The sequence below is a fragment of the Calidris pugnax genome, unplaced genomic scaffold, assembly GCF_001431845.1.
Source record: "Calidris pugnax isolate Ruff unplaced genomic scaffold, ASM143184v1 scaffold32, whole genome shotgun sequence".
NCBI classification, from domain to species: Eukaryota; Metazoa; Chordata; class Aves; order Charadriiformes; family Scolopacidae; genus Calidris; species Calidris pugnax.
The window spans coordinates 5,277,421-5,300,268 of record NW_015090783.1 but is presented as its reverse complement, the minus strand read 5'-3'; the positions used below and the strand labels follow the sequence as shown (position 1 = coordinate 5,300,268).

Genomic DNA, 22,848 nt, shown 5'->3' with positions numbered 1-22,848 from the left:
CTCTGTGCACATAGGGCTCCTCCTGCAGCGGTGGAGGTCACAGCGTGGAGGATGGATGAGAGCTCCAACGGGGCAGTGTGGATGAGGTGTCCTGTTGTCCCTCTGCGTAAAGCAAGGACCATGGAGATGTCTGCTGTGATTTGAGGCAAGGATTTGTCCACACCCAAAACTGCTTCCCCGAGGAGTGCATGTTGTGGGTGAGTGAAAAGGGGAAGAAAAGGGTGGAAGGACAACAAAGAGCCAGCAAGGACCACTGTGCACCCACAGCTCCATCTCTGCAGTCCCCACAGCACACCCAGACACGCTGCCCCGTGGGAAGCCCTGGTTTGCTGAAGATTTCAGGATCCCATCCTGGCAAGCTGCTCCCAGCTCATTAGCAGACGTGAATTCACCAGCAGCTATAGAAATATTTGTACAGGGTAGTCAAAGGAGTGGGAGGATTTCTCCATTGAGTCACCCATCTTTCATTTCTCCCGGAAAAAAACGTGTGCATTGCTTCAAATCCGCCGAGACACTTGTAAAGAAGCTGCGAGGGTCAACAAATAGGCTGTTAATGTTACACACGTGCGGAGATGAAGGCGGCAGCAGTTTGTCACTCCTGGGAAACGCTGACAGGAATATGGCAGTACAACGGGGTCCTGCGCGCGCTCAGACTGCAGCGCGGCTCCGAACACCGGCACCTCGGGACAGCTTTTTGTCGAGGAGGAGAGGGGAAAAAACAAAGCTTTGCTTTGCACCTGATAAATGGATCTCCCCGGAGTACTCCAGGAAGATCTGCGAGGGGAAAAAAAAACACAGAATCCTGTACTTACATGAATTGTGTATCAGGAGCTTTTGCGGGACTGGAGCTTTGTCATGAAGCAATAATTTTCAGAAGAATAAGGAGAGGTAGGCAGTATGTTTTTGAGGGTTGTAGCAATGGTATAATGTGCTAAGGAGATGGTCACAAATGCTTGTATTTCTCTGTTTATCCACACTTGCATCTATGCAAGTTTATATGGGCATGCACTTTTCTCTGCTTGGACTTCTCAGTTTTCTCTATTTCTGCCCATTCCCACTGCTCCTGTGTCCATTTCTCATCCCTACACCTCAGTCTGTGTTCCCTGGACGCCCAGGCTGTCCTATTTGAAATTCTTCCCTCTCAATCTCTTTCCCAGTCTGCTCTGACAACCCACGCTGTTTTGGCAAGTCCCTTCTGAGTGCTATTTGACCACCAAAAACCAAACCCAGCAGCCAAGAACAGAGCTGGGTCCCTCAAATTCATTGCTCAACAAGCGTCTCAAGCATAGCACCACCTCCTTGTATCACCTCTTGGGGCCAGTACCTCCCAAATTTGGCTTTCTGAATACTAATGGGCTTCTCAAGACTCAAGAGGCTGCAAAAACCCACCACCATTGCTTGTGCTCTCTTACCTGGTGGACTTGCAGCTTGGAGGACAACCAGAGATTTTCTGCTGATGTCAGTAATAACAGCTAAACGCAGCACCAGATTCCAATGAGCTCCACCACCAGCACCATTCCTACCAAGGAAAAGGAGATCCCATCACACCATCCATATGCTGCTGTTTCCACACCATCTCTCCAGAGAAGGAACTGGAAAAAGCTGTTGCGTTGTATGGTAATACTCAAACAGTAGCTCAGAGTAAAAAGAAAACCATATGTTCAAAACCCAGCACACTGATTATCAAATTCATTGCTGGTTTAAGAGAACACAGATTGAACAGAATTAATGAATTGTGCCAGCTGCAAAACTTCTGGCAGATGGAGCAGAAAAAAAAGCAGCCCTGGATGCTGGGAATGATCTTCAGGTCTTTTGAGGGAGATATTTCTACAATGAATATATTTAAGTGATGAAAAAAACTCTTGTGCAAGGATGATCTTGCTTTTTCTTCAATCTTTCTTTGAAATAATTATTTCAAACACAACAGCTCTTCAGAAGATCAATAGCTAGGATTATAAAAATACCCCAGCACAGACTGATTGCTGCTGAAGAAAGAATTATTTCTAAGGTTCAGCTTCACTTTTTTTTCTATTAAATAGAGACTATTTACAGCTCAGAAAACTCCATGTTTCAAGATCTGAGATGTCATTTTTAGCTATGCATTCATCTTTTTGGTTCACATCAACCACCATCATCTGTTAAGCCAATAGTTATCTTCCCTACCTACCTCCGAGATGTCCTGAACAAACCCATCACTCAAGGAAGTCTTCTTGCTGCTGGAAAGAAGAAAAAGCACACACATCAGAAGGAACCAAGCAAGAAAAGTTTCTTCATCCGTCATTGCTGAGCTTGTTTTCTTAAACAAGAGTACAAACTATTGCCTTACCTGTGTGGAGATATTTATGATTCAAAACCAAAGAAAATTGCTAAGGTAGATTATGTGCATTTACTGTTAAGATTCTAATAGTCATGAATTTAATCTATTTTAAATTAACTCCACAGTCAATTTTAATGCCATGATGCAGCTGAAAATCGAGTAAGCTCTAAGCTCTAAAAAAGGGGAAAAATGCAGTTTAAAAAGTTAGAGAAGCCTCATGTAGCATCTCTGGCACTAGGAAATCTCAGTCCATCGCTACACTACTGGAAAAGCATTTCTTACCAAACACCGTGCTGGCAGAACAGGGGGGCAGACACCTCAGTACAGGGTTACTACCTGCATCACAGTCTGGTCCCCAGAAGATTTTAGCCTCATTGCACAGAACAACAAGTATACGGGGCTCACAGTTGAGAGCAGGAGTCTTCAACCATACCTTACAACGGCAGCATCATACTTTGCTCTCCCTCTTGGGCTCAGTTTAAGCTTTTCTTTCTTGTCACCTCTGAGCTATGCTCAAAGGTCTCAGAAACAACACACTGCCCTTAAGCCCAGGGTTACGCACCACTGAACAAAGCAAAGAAGTAAAATTACCTCCATTTTTCTCGTGTAGAACTGGTGATCTATATGAGATCACGTAAGGAGACGGTTGGAGAGCCAAGATCTGAACATGCTCCCAGCAAGTACCAGCCCGGTGCTGTAACCACACTCAGTTCTGCCCTGCTTCCAGGGAGTCAAAATTCTCAGCTTCATTTTTTTTCTCTGATTTCAGACACTCTGCTTGGCAGGTCCATATGCTGGTACGGGGGATAACGCTTCAGCCTCCTGATCTGGAAACGTGCAGTCGGAGAGAATGGTGACAGGTGATAGGCACAATTCATGAAGAGTTGTTAATTAGCAAAGCCTTTTGATAATATTTATCCCAATAAATTAACAGGTAGAAAGCTCAGTGCAATTAGCAGAAAAGCCCAAGGCCTGATGTTGTGCACTTGGCCAGACTTTAATTAGTCAAATAGCAACATTTTTGTACAAATCCTGACAATTAAAGCCAGCAGCTAATAACATTCACAATGCAAGGCTAAATTGTGCACAGATAAAAACTGTAATGAATATAAATTAAAATGGAAGGTACAATGCAGATTCTTAAAGGCATTTCCTGCAGATCTCTTTGACCTGCAGCATTTGGGGACAGCAGAGCTGTGTGCTGCCAGGGCTAAGTTTATATATTGGTTGTGGAAGGATTGCTTTTTTACCTTTTTTTGGTTTGCTTTGCTTTAACTCAAAAACTGAAATACTTCTGAATTTTGTAGCAGCCAACAGAGGAGTGACAGAACACCTCCAAACATCCCTATGTTGTGCCTTTACTTGTAATTAGTGCACCCCTGTTGTTGCCCGTGGCCCCAAAACGCACCCACCTTCCCACCAGGAGCAGCTCCTGCAAGGACACTCTGACTTCGTGGTCCTCCTCCTCCATCAGAGGGGCTGCAGGATGGAGGCTGTGGGACACAGATGGCTGAAGTCCTCTCGCTGCAGCCACCAGTGCAGCCAAGCAGGGGAAGAGCTCACAGGACCCTCCAGCCCTCGGGCAGCGGCAACTCCATTGCCCAGGGTCCTCCCCAACTAACCCTCTGCATTTTTGCTATGGTTGGTAAAGATAATAGGAGATGCTGAAATTTAGAGCTTCTCTTTCTCACCCAATTTTGTTACTGAAACTCAAAGCAATATAATTTAGAATATTAAATAGAAAAGGCAAATTCCTCTGCTTTTCCTGTGGCAGCAGAAAGCTTTTCCCCTCCCTTTGGTGAAGGCAAGTATTTTCACAGAACAACTTTCAGTGCTGCTCCGAGGGAACGAGATGATTAGTTTCTCCAGTAACACCAGCCCCTCTCCCTGTTTCCCACCCTAGTGCAGCACACCATTAGCTTCAGATGTACTAACAACAAAGAACATTTTACAGCGAGGAATTAGCCTGTTACGATTTCTGTTGATAGGGAGAATGGGAAGGGCAGGCTGGCACTATGCTACAAATTAGCTGCTTTAATATATTCCTTTTTTCCCTTTTGAGTTTTCATGGATATTTCCAGACACTGCAAAGGCTCATCCTCCAGACAGTCCAATTAAAAGAAAAGTTAGATTCAGTGATTCAGTGTTTCAATACAGCACTGTTTACAGCATTTTTTCCTTGTTATTTCATGACATCAACAGTTGGCAGAATAAAAACCATGCAATTTGATTTGTTGTTCATGGGGCTGACTTCCTCTCCATTTACAGGCCACTGACTTTTCTGAAAGGTACATTTTTATATCACAATGACAGTGTTTCATCTTCTTCATAAAATCAGGTTTCCACATAGCTGTGGTTACAGTCTCACATTCGAACAAGGCTTAAGTATTTTAAGATTTAACTCTTACCTCTCCCTCCCTCTTAAAGGAATTAAAGTCTCCTGAATCTTTTGGTTGTCAGCGCTGCTTTCTCAAAACGGTCCTGAAGTTATTTGTCCCATCAGTCACGTAAGAGCTTAGTGCCAGAGTGAACCAGAGACGTGCTCAAGGAGCGCAGGTAGCAGAAGGCAAGATGTCATTCAGTGCACCTTGCTGGTGGGACAGCACCACACCATGTCCCTTCCTCCCCAGCCTGCCGCAGCACGGCCAGTGGCTCCATCCCCAACCAGCACCTCTTAACCACTATTTTCATACTCCTTTGGCTGCTAAATATGGAATACTTCCCTCTTTTCCTGCCACTGTATGAAGCCATGCTTAAGAAACTCACCTATGTAACTTGAATTACAGCTGTGTACCAGCAAATAGCCACCTACCCACATAACACAGCGTAACTTGGCACAATGAGTGATCATCTGGAATGCTTTTCAGAGAGCTCAGCTAGGTGCTGAACACCGAAATACCCCTCTCTAAGAAGGTGGAGAAAAGCAATTGTGATTGACATGTCATTTTTATTTACTGGCAGATCATTCACAGTCCTGGCCTCTGTGGTATGAACAACAGGAGGATTTGGAAGGCTTTTTACAAGCAGCCCATTCTGCAAAGATCATGCATTTTCTGGGAGGTTCTGTGAAACCTCCCCACTGCTAATTTCTGTCTAGGCAACAGAAATGGTATTGAAAGCTTTTTATAACAGAGAGAACAAGATTTTAGTTGAACTCAAACTATGTGATATGGATAGAAAAAGTAACTATATAAGAAAAAGTAATGGGAAGCTGTTTTTTAAGGTAACAGTTCATTTATAGAAGACTGTTGAGAAGCTGCTTTTGTTCTGCTGACAATGCCTGAATGAAATCAGTGACTCTTCAGTGACTTTAAAGAAATTGCAGATAGATCCTGCTTTGCTGGAGCTTCTATTAAGGTGTAAAACTCATTACCAGCAAAGGGCTAAAAGCTGTAAAACTTTGGTCTTGAAAGTTCCAGTGTTAAGATGATGAGAGACCTTGAAAAAATGAGTTTTGAATGGGCTGTCAAGTTCAGAGTTAGAACTGAGCTTTGAGGTATTCATTATTAGAAACACAAAAATTCAGCACAGGGTACTACTTAAGGGTTGCACCTGCTTACTTCTGTCCTAAGAGAATGCCGTGACTTTTGGCACAAGACAGGGAGTCTCAAGAGGCCCAGGATGAAGTTGGACCTGTCATAAGTGAGTCACTAGCCAAGAAGAAAGCACGTACTATAAGGAAAAAGTGCTTATAAGCATCTGGGACTAGCTGCTTTCATCCAGCAGAGATCTACTCACAAACAGAACAACACTTGGCCACCGGCCTTTTCAGGCGCCAAGAAAGTATTTCCCTGAGAGGATCAAACCAATTGATGGCTGCCCAAACTTGTCATTATTTTCAGACTACACAAGAGGTTTTCTGGATCTCCAGCAAGGTGAAATGGAAAGGGGCAACTTCAATGCATGAAAAATAGCAGCCAAGTGCATTACCTTCAGCCATAGCTACAAACCACTGCCAATGGAAGCCTGGCTCCCCGGGTGGGCTCTCACCCACACACCTACAGTGCTAGTACTAGCCGTACAGCATACGTAAATAAAGGCTTGATTTGACATTTCTATCCATTGTGAATCACCTGCCATTGTTTGGATGATGTCTCAGACAAGTCGTTAATTTCTTATGACTCGGTTTTTCACAACTCTGCTCTCAAATCCGTGAGCACGTTAAATCACAGTACTGTTGCCCTTCTTCACTCCCAAATGAGAAAGAACATGAGTAAGTCTGAGCCAAACACAATGAAATACAGAACTACATCTTCTATTGTTAGATACTGACCTTGATTTTACAATATTAAAAAAAGAAAAGAAAGAAAAAGAAAAAAGCACCCAGCAGTGGAGTAAGCTTGAACTGTAGTTGAAACTGGACATCATCCTACTTGGTTCAATTTTACCGGTGGTCTGACTTCCCAAACGATGTCAGCTGTGGGGTCTAAGCTGTATTTGACTGAACAAGACTCCACATGCAATCTGTTACACTCATCTCAATCTATTCTTGCCAATTTAACTCTGTGTGCTATTATAATTGATATTTAGAATACATTTTATTATCTCTTCCCATGCAGACAGGCCTCTGATGAAAAGAGACTTCCCACAATACAACCATTATTTACGGATAAATAGCAGCATTTACTGTACTGCATATTCTTAAAGCATAAGGGCAAAGATTATTCCTTCTTTATAGAATAGTTGGTATCTTGTGCTTGCTTGTGGCTTGAGTAAGACCATCACATTTGTGCTCTTCTGCATTATCACAAGACGATACTGAGAAGTCAGCAAGATACCAAACCTAACTTTCAGTGACATTTCAGAGTGCCCATGGTGCAGCCCTGAGCACACCCTGTGCAGCAGGACTGAGTCTCTAAACTGAGCAGCTGGGGAACCTCAGCACTCCCCTGCCTCATGGCGAGCAGACAGAGTATCGAGCAGAGGTCTCTCACCCAGGCACATCCTCAATAGCTGCTTCTATTTCTGTCTCTCTGTGAGATGTCACCCACTTATCCAGAGAAAGAGTAAACTGCTAATTGCTTCAAATAGAGATACAGACAATTACACCAAACCCCTATTTACAAAATGGCATTCAACCCATTTGGCCTCTACAAAAAACGACCTACCTAACTTAGATGTCACAGAAAGCATACTCCTAGCTTTCCTAAATCATCACTTCTGCTTTGGGCTTGGAGGACTGTCAAAAAGAGGATGCAAGTTCAATGACTTTGAAGGCCAGCAGCTCAATCATTTCTGTAAAGCGAGCAGCCTGATTGCACACTGCCTGTTATCCCCAGCCCCATGTAAAGTAGTCATTATCCTGGGAAGGAAACACAGAATTGCTTCTGCCTCTGAAGATACAAGACTTCATTCATTGGCAAAGTTGCACTGGCCTTAAAATCCAGCAAATTTTCACTGTCACAGTGTGAGAACAACAGCTTTTCAACACCACTTATTGTACCCATGCTCAAAAAAACTATCACAGTCGTCAAAATCATTAGGTTGTCAGAACTGAGTGAATGTTTCTTTGCCAGTTACGAAACACTGGACAAATGCCATCAGATCTGCCAGCACAGCTCACTCATTTTTACAGTATTATCTCAAATGCAACATATAATATCACTCTTTGTCCACTTTGTCTCCTTATCTACAGTGCCTTAAATAGAAATAGCTTTAGGAAAGGATGAAAGATGTGTTTAATTTTTGCCAAGTGCGATACCATTAAAGTCATTAGCCAATATTGGTTCCAACGGGAGATTACGAACAGCGGGAATTTAACGTGCTCCTTCTGCAGGATTAATAGATACACGTCTCATAATGCTTTTGAGCGCAATGACAGCTTGAGGCTGTCAAACTCCTGCCATTTCCTGATTAAAAACCATCAGACAAGCTTACACCCATTCAAGAAGCACAAACAGAAGATGCAACCGAAGACAACCTGTTACGTGATGTACAAAGATTTAAATCATAGAAAGTTTTTGGCAATGGGATGTGTGGTTCAAGGAGTGTTTTAATTGGATCATGAAGCTGTCAGTGTCCAGCTATGAGGCTTCCCAGAATTCAGAGCATATTATATTTTTAAATGTATCTTTTGTGAAGGGGAAGGAGTTCAATAAAAGCTACTTTGGTATACTGGCTTTTTTCAGTCTTTGAGAGGATTTCTATGGCGTATTGTGTTAAGACAAAGGGCATTCACCTTTGGATTTAATGTGCCTCTGTAAAGCTATTCCACAGACCAGGGCATACCTTCAGCTAGAATATGCAGAGTGGAGGCAAAACCAGTTATTTCTATCCCCGATTAAGATGGAAATCATCGCATCCAAGCCCTTGGGCTCAAAGCCAGGTGAGCTGGAGCAGGGTGCCCAGGTCTGTGTGCAGTCTGGTTTTGACCGTCTTCAAGGATGGAAACTCCACAACCTCTTCAGTCAACAACAACAGCCAGTGAGTTAGACTGGAGTTACGAGAGTCAAGGAGCAGTGAGGGCCAACTCTTCCCTGAAGGACAGGAGCTCAGGGTGCTAACGCAGGTGGCAGAGCAGGGACCTCACCAGCCCAGCCACAGCCCCAGGGACCCCAAGCGAGCAGGTCAGGCCCAGGCACGGCAGCTGGGATCAGCCCAAAGTCCAGACTGCCAGATGGACGTGTGGTGACAAAGCTCTGAGGTCCAGCTGGGAAGTCAGTCAGGTCAGGGTCCCACCAACAGGGTGCACAGTCAGGCATGGCTGTGATGGGCCTGGAGATGGAGATACCTACACCTAGCCTAGCAGGGAGCAAGGCGCTGAGCCGAAAGGGAGTCTCCAGTCAGAGGCTGTGGGTGAAGGTCCCATGTGAGGCTGGTGGGGGCCATTAAGGTCTGTTACTGCATTGAGGGCCCTGACAGAGAGAACACAAATGAGCCGGAAATATCTTCCCACTGATAAATTGCAGCACAACTCAGAGGGACAGCATGAACCCAAACAGATAAGGGACCCGCACAAAAGAATAATGATCGGCTATTCTCTCTTTGCAATGGCAATTCTGAGAAAACTATTAACTTACAAACTCAAAGGCTTTCACAATTCATGATTCAACTGAGTAAACTGGTGGCTTCTTATTATGCAAATACATGAAATGTTTTGTTCTGGGAATATAAAACAATAGATTGGGGCATCTAAAGAACCTTTATTCCTCTGTCTGTCATTATTATACCATCACACTTAAATTCCACATATTTTACTGTAAGAATCCAAGGGAATAAGAGGTTTCCTGCTAGAAATACACCTCTGGAGCAGTTGCCTTTTCACTCTGTGTTGAGTATTCACAGGGAGAAGGTTTCTAGGTGAGGTCAAGGTCACGTTGCTTTCTAACTTCTCTTGCAGCATAGACAGCTTATGAGACTGAAATAACGTCACTAACATAGGCTTCACCCATTCCATCATTTTTTTTAAGGCAACATCTTATGATTTTGATAAAATCTTTTAATGGTTGTAGTTGGCGATTTATAATCTTCACTCTCCACAAGCTAGGGCACTCAAAGACCTGTGGAAAGTGTACTTTTGATTGTCTCAATAGCTTAAGGCTGAAATATCTTCTCACATGTACTCGACCCAAGGTGCAAAAATACTCATCTTTTCATCAGTCCTTAAAAAATGAATTGTTCTTTTCCATTTTTCCTTAGAAAATGAATTAGACTATTGGAGCTTCAGAAAGGAGAAGCAGAGATTACAAATTACTTTTGTTTCCTTCCTTTTGATGCCAAACCCTCTGACTTGTTTCTTGATTACACCTAAGTTTAGGTCTTTTTCAAGCTCTGGCACCTCTGAAGGAAAAATAAGCTCCTACAACAAGTGAGAGCAATAATTTAACAGACAGTCCTACAATCACCAAGGCTATGTATTGTATCCTAATAAATAAAGTTGCAGATAAATATATTTGGATTGCATTTTAACAAGAAACCTCAAATCCTCCTACTTTTTAATAGAGGAAATATGAGCATATATGGGACTTCTTCCTGGAAGAATACATCCTGAGAATTTATTTTATAAGAAACAGGACAAGTAAAAGCTTGAATCCCCAAATTATTCCAGTTTCACTGAAGTAACGTATCACATCTGCCACCCTATGTTGTCTGGGAAAGTCGGCATCTGCCCTTCTCCAGCCTTACATCCTGGAATTTCTTACCTTCCCAGGCAGCTGTATTGATAACACTGTCAAGTATCATCAAGAAGTCATCACCCTTTCTATTTAGAGATCAACAGTTTCATACTCAGCATAAAGAGAAAAATGAGTTTGTCAGCACACATCTAGATGTGCAGCCATTTTGTCCTTATCAGAATAAACAAGTCGTAGCATGTCTCCCGAGGAGAGCATGGCAGCGAGCCAGAAATGGCAGATTATCACCAGCGCTTTTCAAATGGTCCAGCAGAGCTTTTTATAATGTTTGTCATGCTACATCTTCAGGATTAATTGTTGCCAAGAGATTATCATCTTCATTCAAATTGAAGATATTAAATTAATACCACGAAGCTTCAAGTTCACTGGAAGGTAAAAGTGGATTTGTTATAAACAGGCAGGACTTGCTATAAGATTATACAAAAATCCAGTAGGGTATTTCTGTACCTATATTCACCTCCTGTGTAATCCAGAGCAGGGAAAATTAAGGCAAAAATCAAAGACATGCTTTGCATCAAGAATTATCAAGATTCCTTCGATGGTTCAAGCGGAATAACAAAAGCAATACCACACTAGCTGGCCACCAGAAAGGCTGAAACCTAATTAGGGTGCAGGCAAGTATTAGTTTCCAACCAACAGCTCCAGTAAAGCCTTGCCTTTTATATAGAATACTTCACCGTGCTACACTTTCAGTGCGGAAAGCATCTAAAAGCAAAACAAAATATACAGAACATGTTCATATTTAAATCACAACAGAAAAAAAAGCCAAAACCAAGCTTTCAACATTTAAGAGCTGCATTTAAGAGAATTTCAAACAATTTTTTGATGAAGTTATAGCCAAGTTAATTTACGAGATGAAAATAAGGGTGTTAGATCAGTGCAATGCTTTATTTCATGCTTTCAGATCACGAGGCAAAAGAAAAATTAGTAAAGAAGACGCTTTAGCATTTACTAACCTCAATCCACAGGTCTTTTACTTCTTTACTTCATGTAATTAGTTGCTGGGTATGAATGGGAGAAGAGGAATAGATGATAAATGCAATTTAATTAAGTAGAAATTTAATTAAATAGGATTTCCCAATAAAATTTCTTCTCAAAACATAATAGACATAGCCTTAAATCCAAGAAAACATGAATTCCAAATGTTGCCCCATTCAAAAAGAGAGTATGGTTTCGATTGTCTCTATTGCATGAAGTGAGAAAGTGAACGTTCCAAAATAATTGGTGTCAAACAAAATCCTCCGATACAAAGAGTTACAAGTGTCAATAGATGTGAAATCATGATCAATACCAAGAGATCGCAGCCACATGTCAACGGCTGGCAGCTTCCTGCCAGAGCCAAACTGTTCAATGCCAAACCATTAACTCTGCTGGACAGAAGCTGCCCTTCAGTGGCAGCAAAGTCCCTTCACCTACAGAAATCCAAAAAGTATATACTGAGGTGGCCAAATGATTTTAGCTTTTTTATTATTAAGAGGTTACCCACCAGCTGACTGAAGAGCCATGCAGGAAGCTGTTGAACACAACTAATTAAATTCAAATTTGAGCATCTTAAATACCAATTATTACAAATCTACCTCTTGAACTATGAAGATTACACCGAAATTGACAGATTGAGCAAAGCTGGTGGAGGAGAAGCCATTCTTCAGACTGTCTGCACTCACAAATACGCTTGGAAGGAAACTGGTAACAGAGATTGGAGAAAGATATATACAAACACTTAACAATTACCTATTTTACTTCTATTCGACAAGGAAAGGTAGAGAACTTCAGGCTAGACACTACCTCACCTGTAGCAATGCCTTTGGCCTATTAGTTTTGTTTCATAAAGCTATCCATCACTGAGAAAATACATCTATAACACCTACAAATACCCGTCTGCAAATGATTTAGTAGTTCAAATCTTAACAAAGTTGTGAGAACTTTTTTGATATCTCAGTTGAATCTGAATTACCCCAGAGAAAATACTGATGCCTCTTGAGCAGCTCCAACTGCCAGGAATGGTACTGGGAATTTCTAATTTTTTTTTATTTTTTTTTGAGAGAAGGCTACTCTGCATGAATAGAGAGAATAAAGTTCTGTTGTATAAACTGACAATTATTTAAAATTCTTTTTTATCTTCAAAATCATGATCTGGAACTCCTAAAACGATGAGGAAAGATTGGCTAGCACATTGCAAAGCTAGTGTTGATAGCCCAAGTCCTTCTGGTTTGTTACATGCACACACAGGAAATAATTCTAAGTACTGACAGCTAAAGAGTTGCTTAAATTACTGTATTTTACCAAATGTAAAGCAAAGCAATCTCATGTTAAATCTTTCCCACAAAACGGAGAAATTTGAAAAATTAAAACTAGTTGCTGACAACTCAGAGCTACCGCGGTGCCTTCTTCCAGACTACTCAAAGCCCTTCTTCTTCCAACTGAAGCTCTCCCAATTTCTTAACTCCACATTGTAGCAAACTCACGTATCTCCCCTCAGACACAAGACTCTGGCCATACAGCCAGGTGACACAGGGCCTCTTTAGGCCCCTTGGTGTGTGGCCACATGGCAAGGAGTCGAGTACGTACAGTTTTTGTGGATGGAGGTGGGGTGTGAGATGCAGCCAATTCCCCTCTTCTGCGAATCCCAGACCTGCTGCCTGTGGTCCCAGGGCTTAGCCAGGGTCCTGTAATCAGGTCCACACAGAGGGCTCTTCCAGCTCTGAAAGTGCTTCCGCTTCAGTGGCTCTGAAAATCCGTGCCTGGAAAATAGAAATTTGAAAGTTTACCTGTTTGAAATTCTTAAGACACTTTCCTGATATTGGTTACACACTCTCCTGACACACCAGACAGGTGTGTCACAAGCCCCGTATAACAAGCAGTTGCAATGCAGCTAGTGCCTATGAACACAGGCCAAAAAAGCAGCATCAATTTCCCAATGTAAATACTTACAAAGGAATTATTTTGGGAAAGGAGTTCAAGCCCCTTTAATATGGTGAAAACGTCCATTTTCATTAGAAAGAGAAAAAAAATATCACAATAAAACCACTACTACTATTTAAATTCTGGAGAATACAACTACCCATGAGAGAGTGCTAAATGCAAACAAACCTCAGTAAACAATAAAGAGTGTATAAAAAGGCAGTTTAATCTAAATTTTCCTGGAGCTTAACGCTCCATCTCACTTCATACCACAAAAGGGAAAAAGGAAAAAAAAAAAAAAAGAAAAATACTTGCTCACAGGGAGAGAAAATATTTTAAGAAGTCATTAAAGCAACAACCTTCCCAAAGAGAATAAATCTGCAAAGCAGCAGCAAAACAAGCTGCCCAGTCTATTTTATCAGATTTGGGCTTTTTTCCTATTACATGACAAACAACTGGCATCCAAGCTGCCAATTACCTAACCATGGTGAGTCTTTTAACTCCATTTAGGAAGGAAAAATAAACCTGCTGTAAATTTGACACTGCACAATCTAAAATAACTGTCTACAAAATTTACTTTACGTCCTTTTTTAATCTGTCTCTACTAGTACTTTTACAAAAGGGAATAAGGAAAAAAAAAAAAAAAGAAAAATACTTGCTCACAGGGAGAGAAAATATTTTAAGAAGTCATTAAAGCAACAACCTTCCCAAAGAGAATAAATCTGCAAAGCAGCAGCAAAACAAGCTGCCCAGTCTATTTTATCAGATTTGGGCTTTTTTCCTATTACATGACAAACAACTGGCATCCAAGCTGCCAATTACTTAACCATGGTGAGACTTTTAACTCCATTTAGGAAGGAAAAATAAACCTGCTGTAAATTTGACACTGCACAATCTAAAATAACTGTCTACAAAATTTACTTTACGTCCTTTTTTAATCTGTCTCTACTAGTACTTTTATCTACACATACAGAGAAAATGTTATCTCTTTCACACTGGTTGAAAGTCATTTTTGTCCTGCTCAAAACATTACAAAATAACTTTGAAATAATTAGGTAAATAATACATGATTCCACATTACCATTTAAATGGCTGTTTCATCACAGTTGATGTGTACAATGAAATTTCTCTGCATCAGACACACCATTTTATACTGTTTGTAGGTGTTTAAACTCTGCTAATTATTACGGGACAAAGAAATGGAAAAGAAACCCAACTGATTGTTTCCAATGGTTTAAATACTGTTCTGTCATTCCAAGTGAGGACCAGGAAGTGGCAAACCAACTACCATGTTGTCCATCACATTACTCTATGCTTGAATTTTATCAACGTGTTGTTTCTCTAGCCCTTGCTTTGAGCAGAAAGCTTTTGCATTGGAGTTATTACTCTGTGTAGTTCTATGCACCTCATTTGCCAACTAGTCTGTGAGTAAGTGTAAGCTTTACCATATTAATTCCTCCAATCCATCTCCAACCTCCACCTACTGTCCATAAAATTTGAGAAAATTAGGACATGAGTCACTGTAACCACAATCTTTCTGATTATAGATCACAGTTTTGCTGGGGTCATTAAAAGCCCTGATTCCACTCTTTATGGAATCAGAAAGCAGCCAATAAGGGTAGCTTTTGAATACACCAACTATTACAAAACCTCAGAGTTAAAGCAGGCTTGAGGAAAAATTAATACACGCTTTTTTGTAATAATTTTAAGAATACTTAAATTAAAAAATTCAATAATCTTGGTGTACAACAAAGAACGCATAATAAACAAATGTGCATTTATACTGAGGCCACAATCTTTCTGGAAAGTGTTAGCTGGTACATAACAGTAAAACGTTAAGTTAGAAAGCACCTTCCTCAACTGTATGAAAGACGTTGAATCAGAAGAATGCTGGGTTTCTGTAAAGTAAGCCTGTTAATGACCACAAACGTATGCTCTCTTTTCTGTAGCTAACTAGAGAGAATAAGGCACAATAAGACAAAGGGGCCACTGACCATTAGTTATTGACTTCAAAGAGTCAACTCCTCAACTGGAGGCTGAAAGATCTTTCTAAATGATGGACATGAAATCATGCCCCTTGTCCAAAAACTGCCCACTGCTAACATCCAAGCAAACAAGCACTCTTCTTAAATTGTTCTGTGCATGAAGGAAGATAAAAAGTACTTCTCAGCTGAAGGAAGTCAAACAGGCTATACAGTTGTAATTTTACGAAGTAGAAAGTACTAAAGAAAAAGGAAATTAATTTGTAACAAAAGTCAACTGCAAACAATTAAGGACACCACAAAAACTTTAGCTAATGAAAGATGTTTCCTTCTTTATTATTGTGTAATACTTCTTTCACAGAAACATGGTATTTACAAATATACACATATAGACCGCTGATCATAAAATGTTACTGAAGAATTAGTCAAAAAATCAATTTACAAAAACCAAAAACTTTCCAAAGATATTCTGGCTGAAAAAGTTTAATGAAATTTCAAGGAGACGCTTCTGTACACAAAGATAGGTTTTAGCTCCTCGAGTTCTGGTAATATTAGACGAGTTGTGAAACAAGTGAGCTAAGCTCAGCTGTACATTTGAGATGAGGCAGTTTTTTTTAATATTGTTCTTTTTCACACAATTTCTTGATGGTCAGTTCAACAGGTCTCAGGAGGCACTAGTTTGTATGTTTTTGGAAGCTGCAAGCATTGCTCTCACTTTGGCCATAAGATCCTGTAGAAAATAGAAGGAAAATGATCAGACATGTCTGGGCTTTGAATAAAGCTAAAGCACGTGATTGCAAAAACCTGCACGACAGGGTGAGCTTATGCTCCAAGTCACACAGACCACTCAGACGGATGATCATCAGATAACTAACAGTCCCTGGGCTAAATGAGTGAAATAATTTGGAGAAAGTTCCTATGACAGCAGCTGAAGTCTGTTTTTACTACAATACCACAAGGTGCTCCGCATAAATATTTAGAGCAATTTCTATACAACAAAACACAGAAATCGCATCAACTGAAATGGAAAGAAACTATGACTGAACCTTCACAGAAACTGTAATGAACACACAGCTACTAACCACTGAAGGTTGAAGAAATAAAAAGAAAGAAAAAAGAAAAACGAGAGAGAGCTGGTGAGAAAAGAATGCTAACAATTATTCTATGACAGAAAACTTTTTTGTTTGCTTTGTAAACCTGAACTGAAAATTTACATTGCAGTGGTATTATCACATATGACAGAGTGACTGAAACATTAAGACTGCTGTGAAACCAAAGAGCAATTCCCAGTATTGTCTGAGTATCCAGTGGGAACAGCATTACATAAGTGAATGAAATTTCATGTAAACGGCAATGAATAATTGGGTTGCAAAAAGTGATCACAAAATAAAATTGTGTATCAGTAATGAATTAAAGTTACTTCAAACATTTCTTCATAAATGTAATATAAATGAATTAAAATCCTTCAGTTTTTTAAAGCACTTTTCATCTGAAGCTCTCAAAACACTTCATAGGAGAATTCAGCATCATTATCCTACTTTACAGATGGAAGGATCTGAATGAGAAGATACTGAATTGGCCAGGGTCAGCCAGCACACTGGCAGTAAAATAATCTTACTAATAATTAGGTAAATTACATTTCTTTGGGCCCTTAAAGACAAAAAGATGATGAAGTAATCTATGTTGGAAAATATTTTGCAGATTCACAAAAATTTCCTTTCTCTTTTTTACTTTTTGCAAATAGTAACTAAGAACTATATTTTAATGTAATCTTTCCTCTCACAGCTGCGCTTCAAGCAAGCAGACTAATATTAAACTAGCAAATGCTATGCCATAAAGAATATTTAACCCACGAAATGCATGAACCTATTACCTTTGTTTGAAGTGTTAATGCTTCCAAAGGGCATGATGTTTACTCTACTTTGAAAACCATGATGTAGTTCATCTCTTATTTCTCATACCAGGAATTTCCATGCCTTTGTTTGGTAGCCTAAGAAGTGCTATGGCGTTAGTACTCCGTTTTCTGTCTCTAGTGTCTATACTTGCCATTTTCTATTTTCCTCAATATTTTTGTTTTCAGTTTCTCATTGACAACTGATCAAAGATGGTCCATAAGGTGCTAGTCTACTAGTATTAATCCCAACTACCTCTATTTCCCTAGTGGAACTAAAACTTTGAGCGATATTCATCTATTGAAAGAATAATCTAGCCACTGAAAAAAATGAGAATATAAAAAGTAATTCTGATTTTATACTGTAAATTTTCCAAAGCATAATTAAGAGCTTTTCTCCTCTAAACTTGGCATATTCAATTGAAAGAAAGTTAAATATGTATGAAGACTCTAAGAGGATGAGTGAAATTAAAAATTTTAAAGAGTGATACCATGCAGTAGGTTTTAAAGAAGGAATGGAATTATTTTGACGGAAGTTGGGTATCTTAAAACTGCATTAGAGAAGCTGAATGCATTTCAATTACTGCACAGCATAGAGGCACACACCTGATGTGCCATGATTTGCAGCAAACTTGAATATATCAACAAAATCACAACAATAGTTCAAAGACATAAACAGTAACAAGGGTAAGATAAGTGAGCTGAAGACACTGCTCAATGCAAAGTACACACTTATTTCAGACTGCAAGGGGACATATTTGCTCTGTAATGCCCACGCTATAAACTTAGCCTTTGCCAAGGTATTTCTCCTTCCTTTTTTCTTCCACAAAACTCGTCAAGAGCACTACACGGTACAATGGGCTCTCAGTAATACCTGCTATTGGGAACTGGGGTGTTGTAGCATAATGTGGACTTTCATATCTTAACAGTGCATATACTGCAGCATAATGAATTTAGCTTGGTCTTTAGAGGCTTGATTAAACTTGAAAGGACAGTGGCTAGAGAAGCAACAAAATTGGTTTTCTCGTAAGCAAACAGATTAAGAATGACAATGAACATGTCTCTGTATCATATGCAAAGCTCAGAATTGTACAAGGTAGTGAGAGAAGAAAATGATATGATGGACACATTTAATTAGGCAACATACTCTGAATTTGTTTATTTGTACCTGAGTGATTTTACTCTGCACTGAAGACACAATTGCTGAAGAGATTTGGCCATCTTTTTCCTGAGAAACTCCCCTAAAAAAGTAAAATTAGAATTAGAAATTTATAGTCAATGTTTTCAAAATGCATTTCACTCACCCTCACGATTTTGAGGTTTATCGTACAAGTCTCTCCTACGTTAGTCAACAGTTCCCTCATTCAACTCGAAGCTGTGATAAGTCACAGTCAGAAGAGTCACTCATACAACTGATACAAAGAAATCTGAGCAACAGACCAGGAATTTTTAACAGGACTGTTCTATATTCTGTAGAAATAATTTAATTACAAATCCTACACGGACATTACAATTCAAACCACTCTATTAAAATTCTACTTCAAAGAGTTATTCCATTTATTGAGAGTTTCCAATTTCTAACTTAGTATGAGGCTGCAGAATTTTCTGCACCAGTTTTACTGTAAGAGTATGTCGAGATGCTTACTCCAGTAGACAACAGAGATCCCATATCCTCCTTAGACATAGTGCTGTCCTCCCAGTGTCTTCTACTTTTATTAAGCACACATTATTTACACACAGAGCTCCTCACCGTTCAAGTCAGGACACACTCACAGTCACGAGACATGAGCACTGCAGTGTTACAGTAACAAGACATATTACCTGGAGCGTTCCTGGCTGGATTCCCTGCTCTCCACAGGAGAGACACTAGTTGAATGTACAGAATTTTTGTGTGTGGATGGTTTGCCTGGTGACATGGATGGTGAAGGAGACCTAGCTTTGGACTTGGTACGTGATCTAGACCGCCTCTTCTTCTTCTTTTCATGGGGACTTCTACAAAAGAAAGTATTTTATTTAAGGATATTTAAAGCAAAATTACACTAGCTCAGTTGAAGTTACTTTTCACACTTCTAAAAGCTTCCATAGCCCTCTCCACAAGATACTTTCCATGCAATCAGCAAGCATTAGAGTCTTACCCCAATACTGCACTTCTATGGTTGTGCAATATACTTTCTCAGAAGCTGTTTTCAGCATATTACATTAGGCAACTACTAGTATCTGAGGTTCTCACTTGGAATGCTGCTTCACAGGTACACAGGAATTACTGACCATTTTTGATAGTTTGGAGGTTGACAATGAAAAGCCTTTTGATGGAGATTTGAGGAATAAATTTGCTAGAGGTATGTTTCTTCCCAAACATCACCAGACACATAGAACACAATGAGAAATGTAACAGTTTCTATTCCTTCCAATTTTCCTAGCTCATAAACGAACAAACCATGGAATCATAGCTATGCAAAAGATCTACAAGGCAAATCCATGCTTTGTTTGCTTGCTTTTTAAAAGAAATTATCCCTTTCCTTGTGATCCAATCCATAATGCAACAAACACCGCAGGCTCAAAATTATAAACAAGCTCTTGTTTGCCACTTAAACAAACCTAGACCTAGCAACACCTTTTAAGTGCAAACTGTTTATGACTTGGAAGTTAGATATACAAACATTTGTCACTCTGAGGACTTACAGACACCTGATGATTATTGACAAAAGGGGAAAACAGAGGTAGCCACCTCATATGCAATATTAAGCTCAAAGAGAATTCAATTAGTAATATACTAGAGACGGAACTATCAAAATCTTTATACATGGTTATGAATTTATGTCTGTATGATTTACATACCAGTATTGATATTACTGTAATTGGAATTAGTAGAGTAATGCCTTAGAGTTAGGCAATACCTTGTTGTAGGCATCTCTCTCTAGCATGCACGGCTAGAAGTCTATTCAGAAGAATGTTGTTGAAGCTTCTAGAACATCTTAAAACACTGTAAAACTTAGAGCCATATTTTACATATCACATTATTGGTTCCTTTATTTTGATTTTCTTAGGAATTTGTTTTTTTAAAAGCAGTTATGCTGTAACATATTGAATTCCCATATAAATACTGTGCACCCCTGATGTTTAGAATTTATCATAAAAATATCTGACTTTTACATAGAATTTAACCTTCAAGATTTAAAGTTGAAAAACCTCCTTACACTTTTCTTGCATAAATAATCATTAAGTGGCAGAAGAAAAACCCCACAGCTCTACTGTGTTTCACCACCCTCAGTGTAAGAAATGTCTTCCTTATATCTAGTCTAAATCTACCCTCTTTTACTTTAAAACCACTAACCCTTGTCCTGTTGCAACAGGCCCTGATGAAAAGTACTTAGTTCCATTTTCTTGTTTGAGGCCAAATGAAAGTTTACAATTTCCACCTATATAAACAGTATTGTTTAAAGAGGAATCTATAGTTTGTTTCACAATTGTCATTGTAATTTACCACTTGGAAGTGGCACCACTCTAAAAATAATTTATGGCTTAAAATGCTGAATGGTCAACCAGCAGACACACCAACACTGCATTAAAGATAGCACAGGGCTGTGAAAAAAATCTCCTGTTTATACAAAAAAAAAAAAAAAAAAAAATTAAGCTTCCCTATCTTTTCTGCTTAACCAAATTTGCATGCTGAATTCCACAGAAGCCTCTATTATCTCGAGTTGATGAACACGCAAAACTGAATCAGTTGAAGTATACTGATGAAGTTCTCAATTATATATACACCACACATCAATTAATTAGAGGCTGTCAAGAGATGGAAAGTTATCTTATGAAACAACAGAAATTTTTAAATAAAGTTGAAAGTGATCTCTCTGCTTCTTATTCCACAAGAGATACAGATATAACAGGTTAAAGACTAAATCTTCACCAATGAAGAGGGAAGAATTCTGTATACTCAGTTTAACTACTTCAGCGTGTTGGGTTTTGTGTATATTTTAGGTGTACATATACAAGCATGAAAAATTTTCACTTCCTTGCGTGTTGAAGACACAAGATGCCACAAAACAATAGACACAAAGTATTTCAAAGCCTTCTGGGCACATGCTTTGCAGATGTTCTTCTGCAACTGGCAAGCTGAAATACTGGTTGGTACACCATTTTGATTATAAGAGGCCCAGAAAGACTATATGCAACATGCTTGAAAAAAAGGCACCTTGATTCATATTTCACATTTCACTCTGCCAGTAAAATAACTGCTAAATGTAAAGCATACCATTTGCCAAACTGGAGTTTCCCCTTATTTGTGCAGGTATGAATGTCAAACAGTACCAGTAGAAGTAACATAATACCTGCACAATACGTGCACAAGCAGAGCATGAGAGAATGTCTCAACAAGAAGGGAATACAAAAGTCCAAATAAAATCTTAACTCTCACAGTTGGTAGATAGTAGCATATTAATGTTCACTGATTTGGTTGCACATTCAGTGTTCAAACATATGCAAGAATGGGGGAAGAAGAACGAGTACTTCTATTATTATTTTTTTCTTCACAGAAGTATTTGTCTGTTAAAATAAAACTCTGGAACATACCTAGGCAGTACACAACACCTCAGGTGATGTCTGACACTCCCTTCCCCAGGCCAGGGTATACTTACTTGGAACGTGGGCGTTTCCTACTATTTCCAGGACTATTACTAATGCGATAAGCTGTTGGAACACTCCTTTCATCTCTCCTCCTCTCTGGTGTGTGAGCCCTTCTCCTAGGTGACCTTGATCGTGACCTGAGCAGGAAAAAACATCAAAAGGTTTGCTTTTTGTTACTTATTTCATTACTTTTCTTTCAGTGGAATTGTGCTGTCACCAAACGCAAATATGACACCTTTCAAATGCTTATTTTATACCAACATGGAGTGTTTAGTCTCCAAGATTTGTCAGCTGCATAAAAATTTCTTACCTATCCAAGACATTTAGGATGTAATTATGCATTGCTTTTCACTCCCAACAGGGGGTGAAGGGGAAAGCAATTATTTTTTGGTATTCTGTGATAATGTCATCTTCAGTATTAGCAGGCGAGAAACTTTTACTTTAGTCCAGTCACCTTTTGTGACAACAGAGTTTACTAACATTGATATGCAGGAGTCCAATTTGGCTCGAAGCCTGGCATTGTCAGGCCTGACCTCGTCTTTTCAAATTAGTGGTATGGTTTTAGAACTGCTGCAACACAGAGATAAAGACAAGGTTTTGTTTTCAGCGTGTCTCCAACACTGACAAGTCCAGGAAATTTTGTCCCTGATGCTGCTGAATAATCCTAGCACAGCCAACATTTTCACCTGTGCAAGTGACCAACAACTCACGATCGGTGTTGTTTGGCACTAGCACTTCAACTTGAGATATTTTTCCTAGAAAAGTGAGAAAGAGATCAAGAGGGGAAAAAAGAAAGCATGCCCAGTTAAGATCAGAGATCAACTTAAGAGCTTAACTCTTTTTCTCTGTGATTTGGAATTAAGTGGATGTGCAAGCAAAACCTGGGTATTTTGTAATAACAAAATAAATGAAATGAGAAAAGTCCTGAGATGGGGAGGGGAGGGGCAAGATGGAGAAGGGGGCAATTCATGGACCCAGCTTGGGGAAAAAAAAAAAAAA

The 22,848-nt window shown here is 39.6% G+C and overlaps 1 protein-coding gene across 7 annotated transcripts in view; it reads right to left on the bottom strand.

The window, feature by feature from the left end:
* Positions 1 to 15,638: 15,638 nt before the first annotated feature.
* The window catches only part of SFSWAP (splicing factor, suppressor of white-apricot family), a 49,776-nt gene continuing 42,566 nt past the window's right edge, over positions 15,639 to 22,848 (bottom strand). For all 7 annotated transcript variants that reach the window (XM_014962785.1, XM_014962794.1, XM_014962803.1 and 4 more), the window contains 4 exons: positions 21,861 to 21,986; positions 19,045 to 19,215; positions 18,392 to 18,464; positions 15,639 to 16,062 (listed from right to left, as the gene is read on the bottom strand). In XM_014962785.1, the coding sequence (XP_014818271.1) occupies positions 15,997 to 16,062; positions 18,392 to 18,464; positions 19,045 to 19,215; positions 21,861 to 21,986 (436 nt within the window). In that variant the 3' untranslated portion in view covers positions 15,639 to 15,996. The remainder of the gene's footprint in view (positions 16,063 to 18,391; positions 18,465 to 19,044; positions 19,216 to 21,860; positions 21,987 to 22,848) is intronic.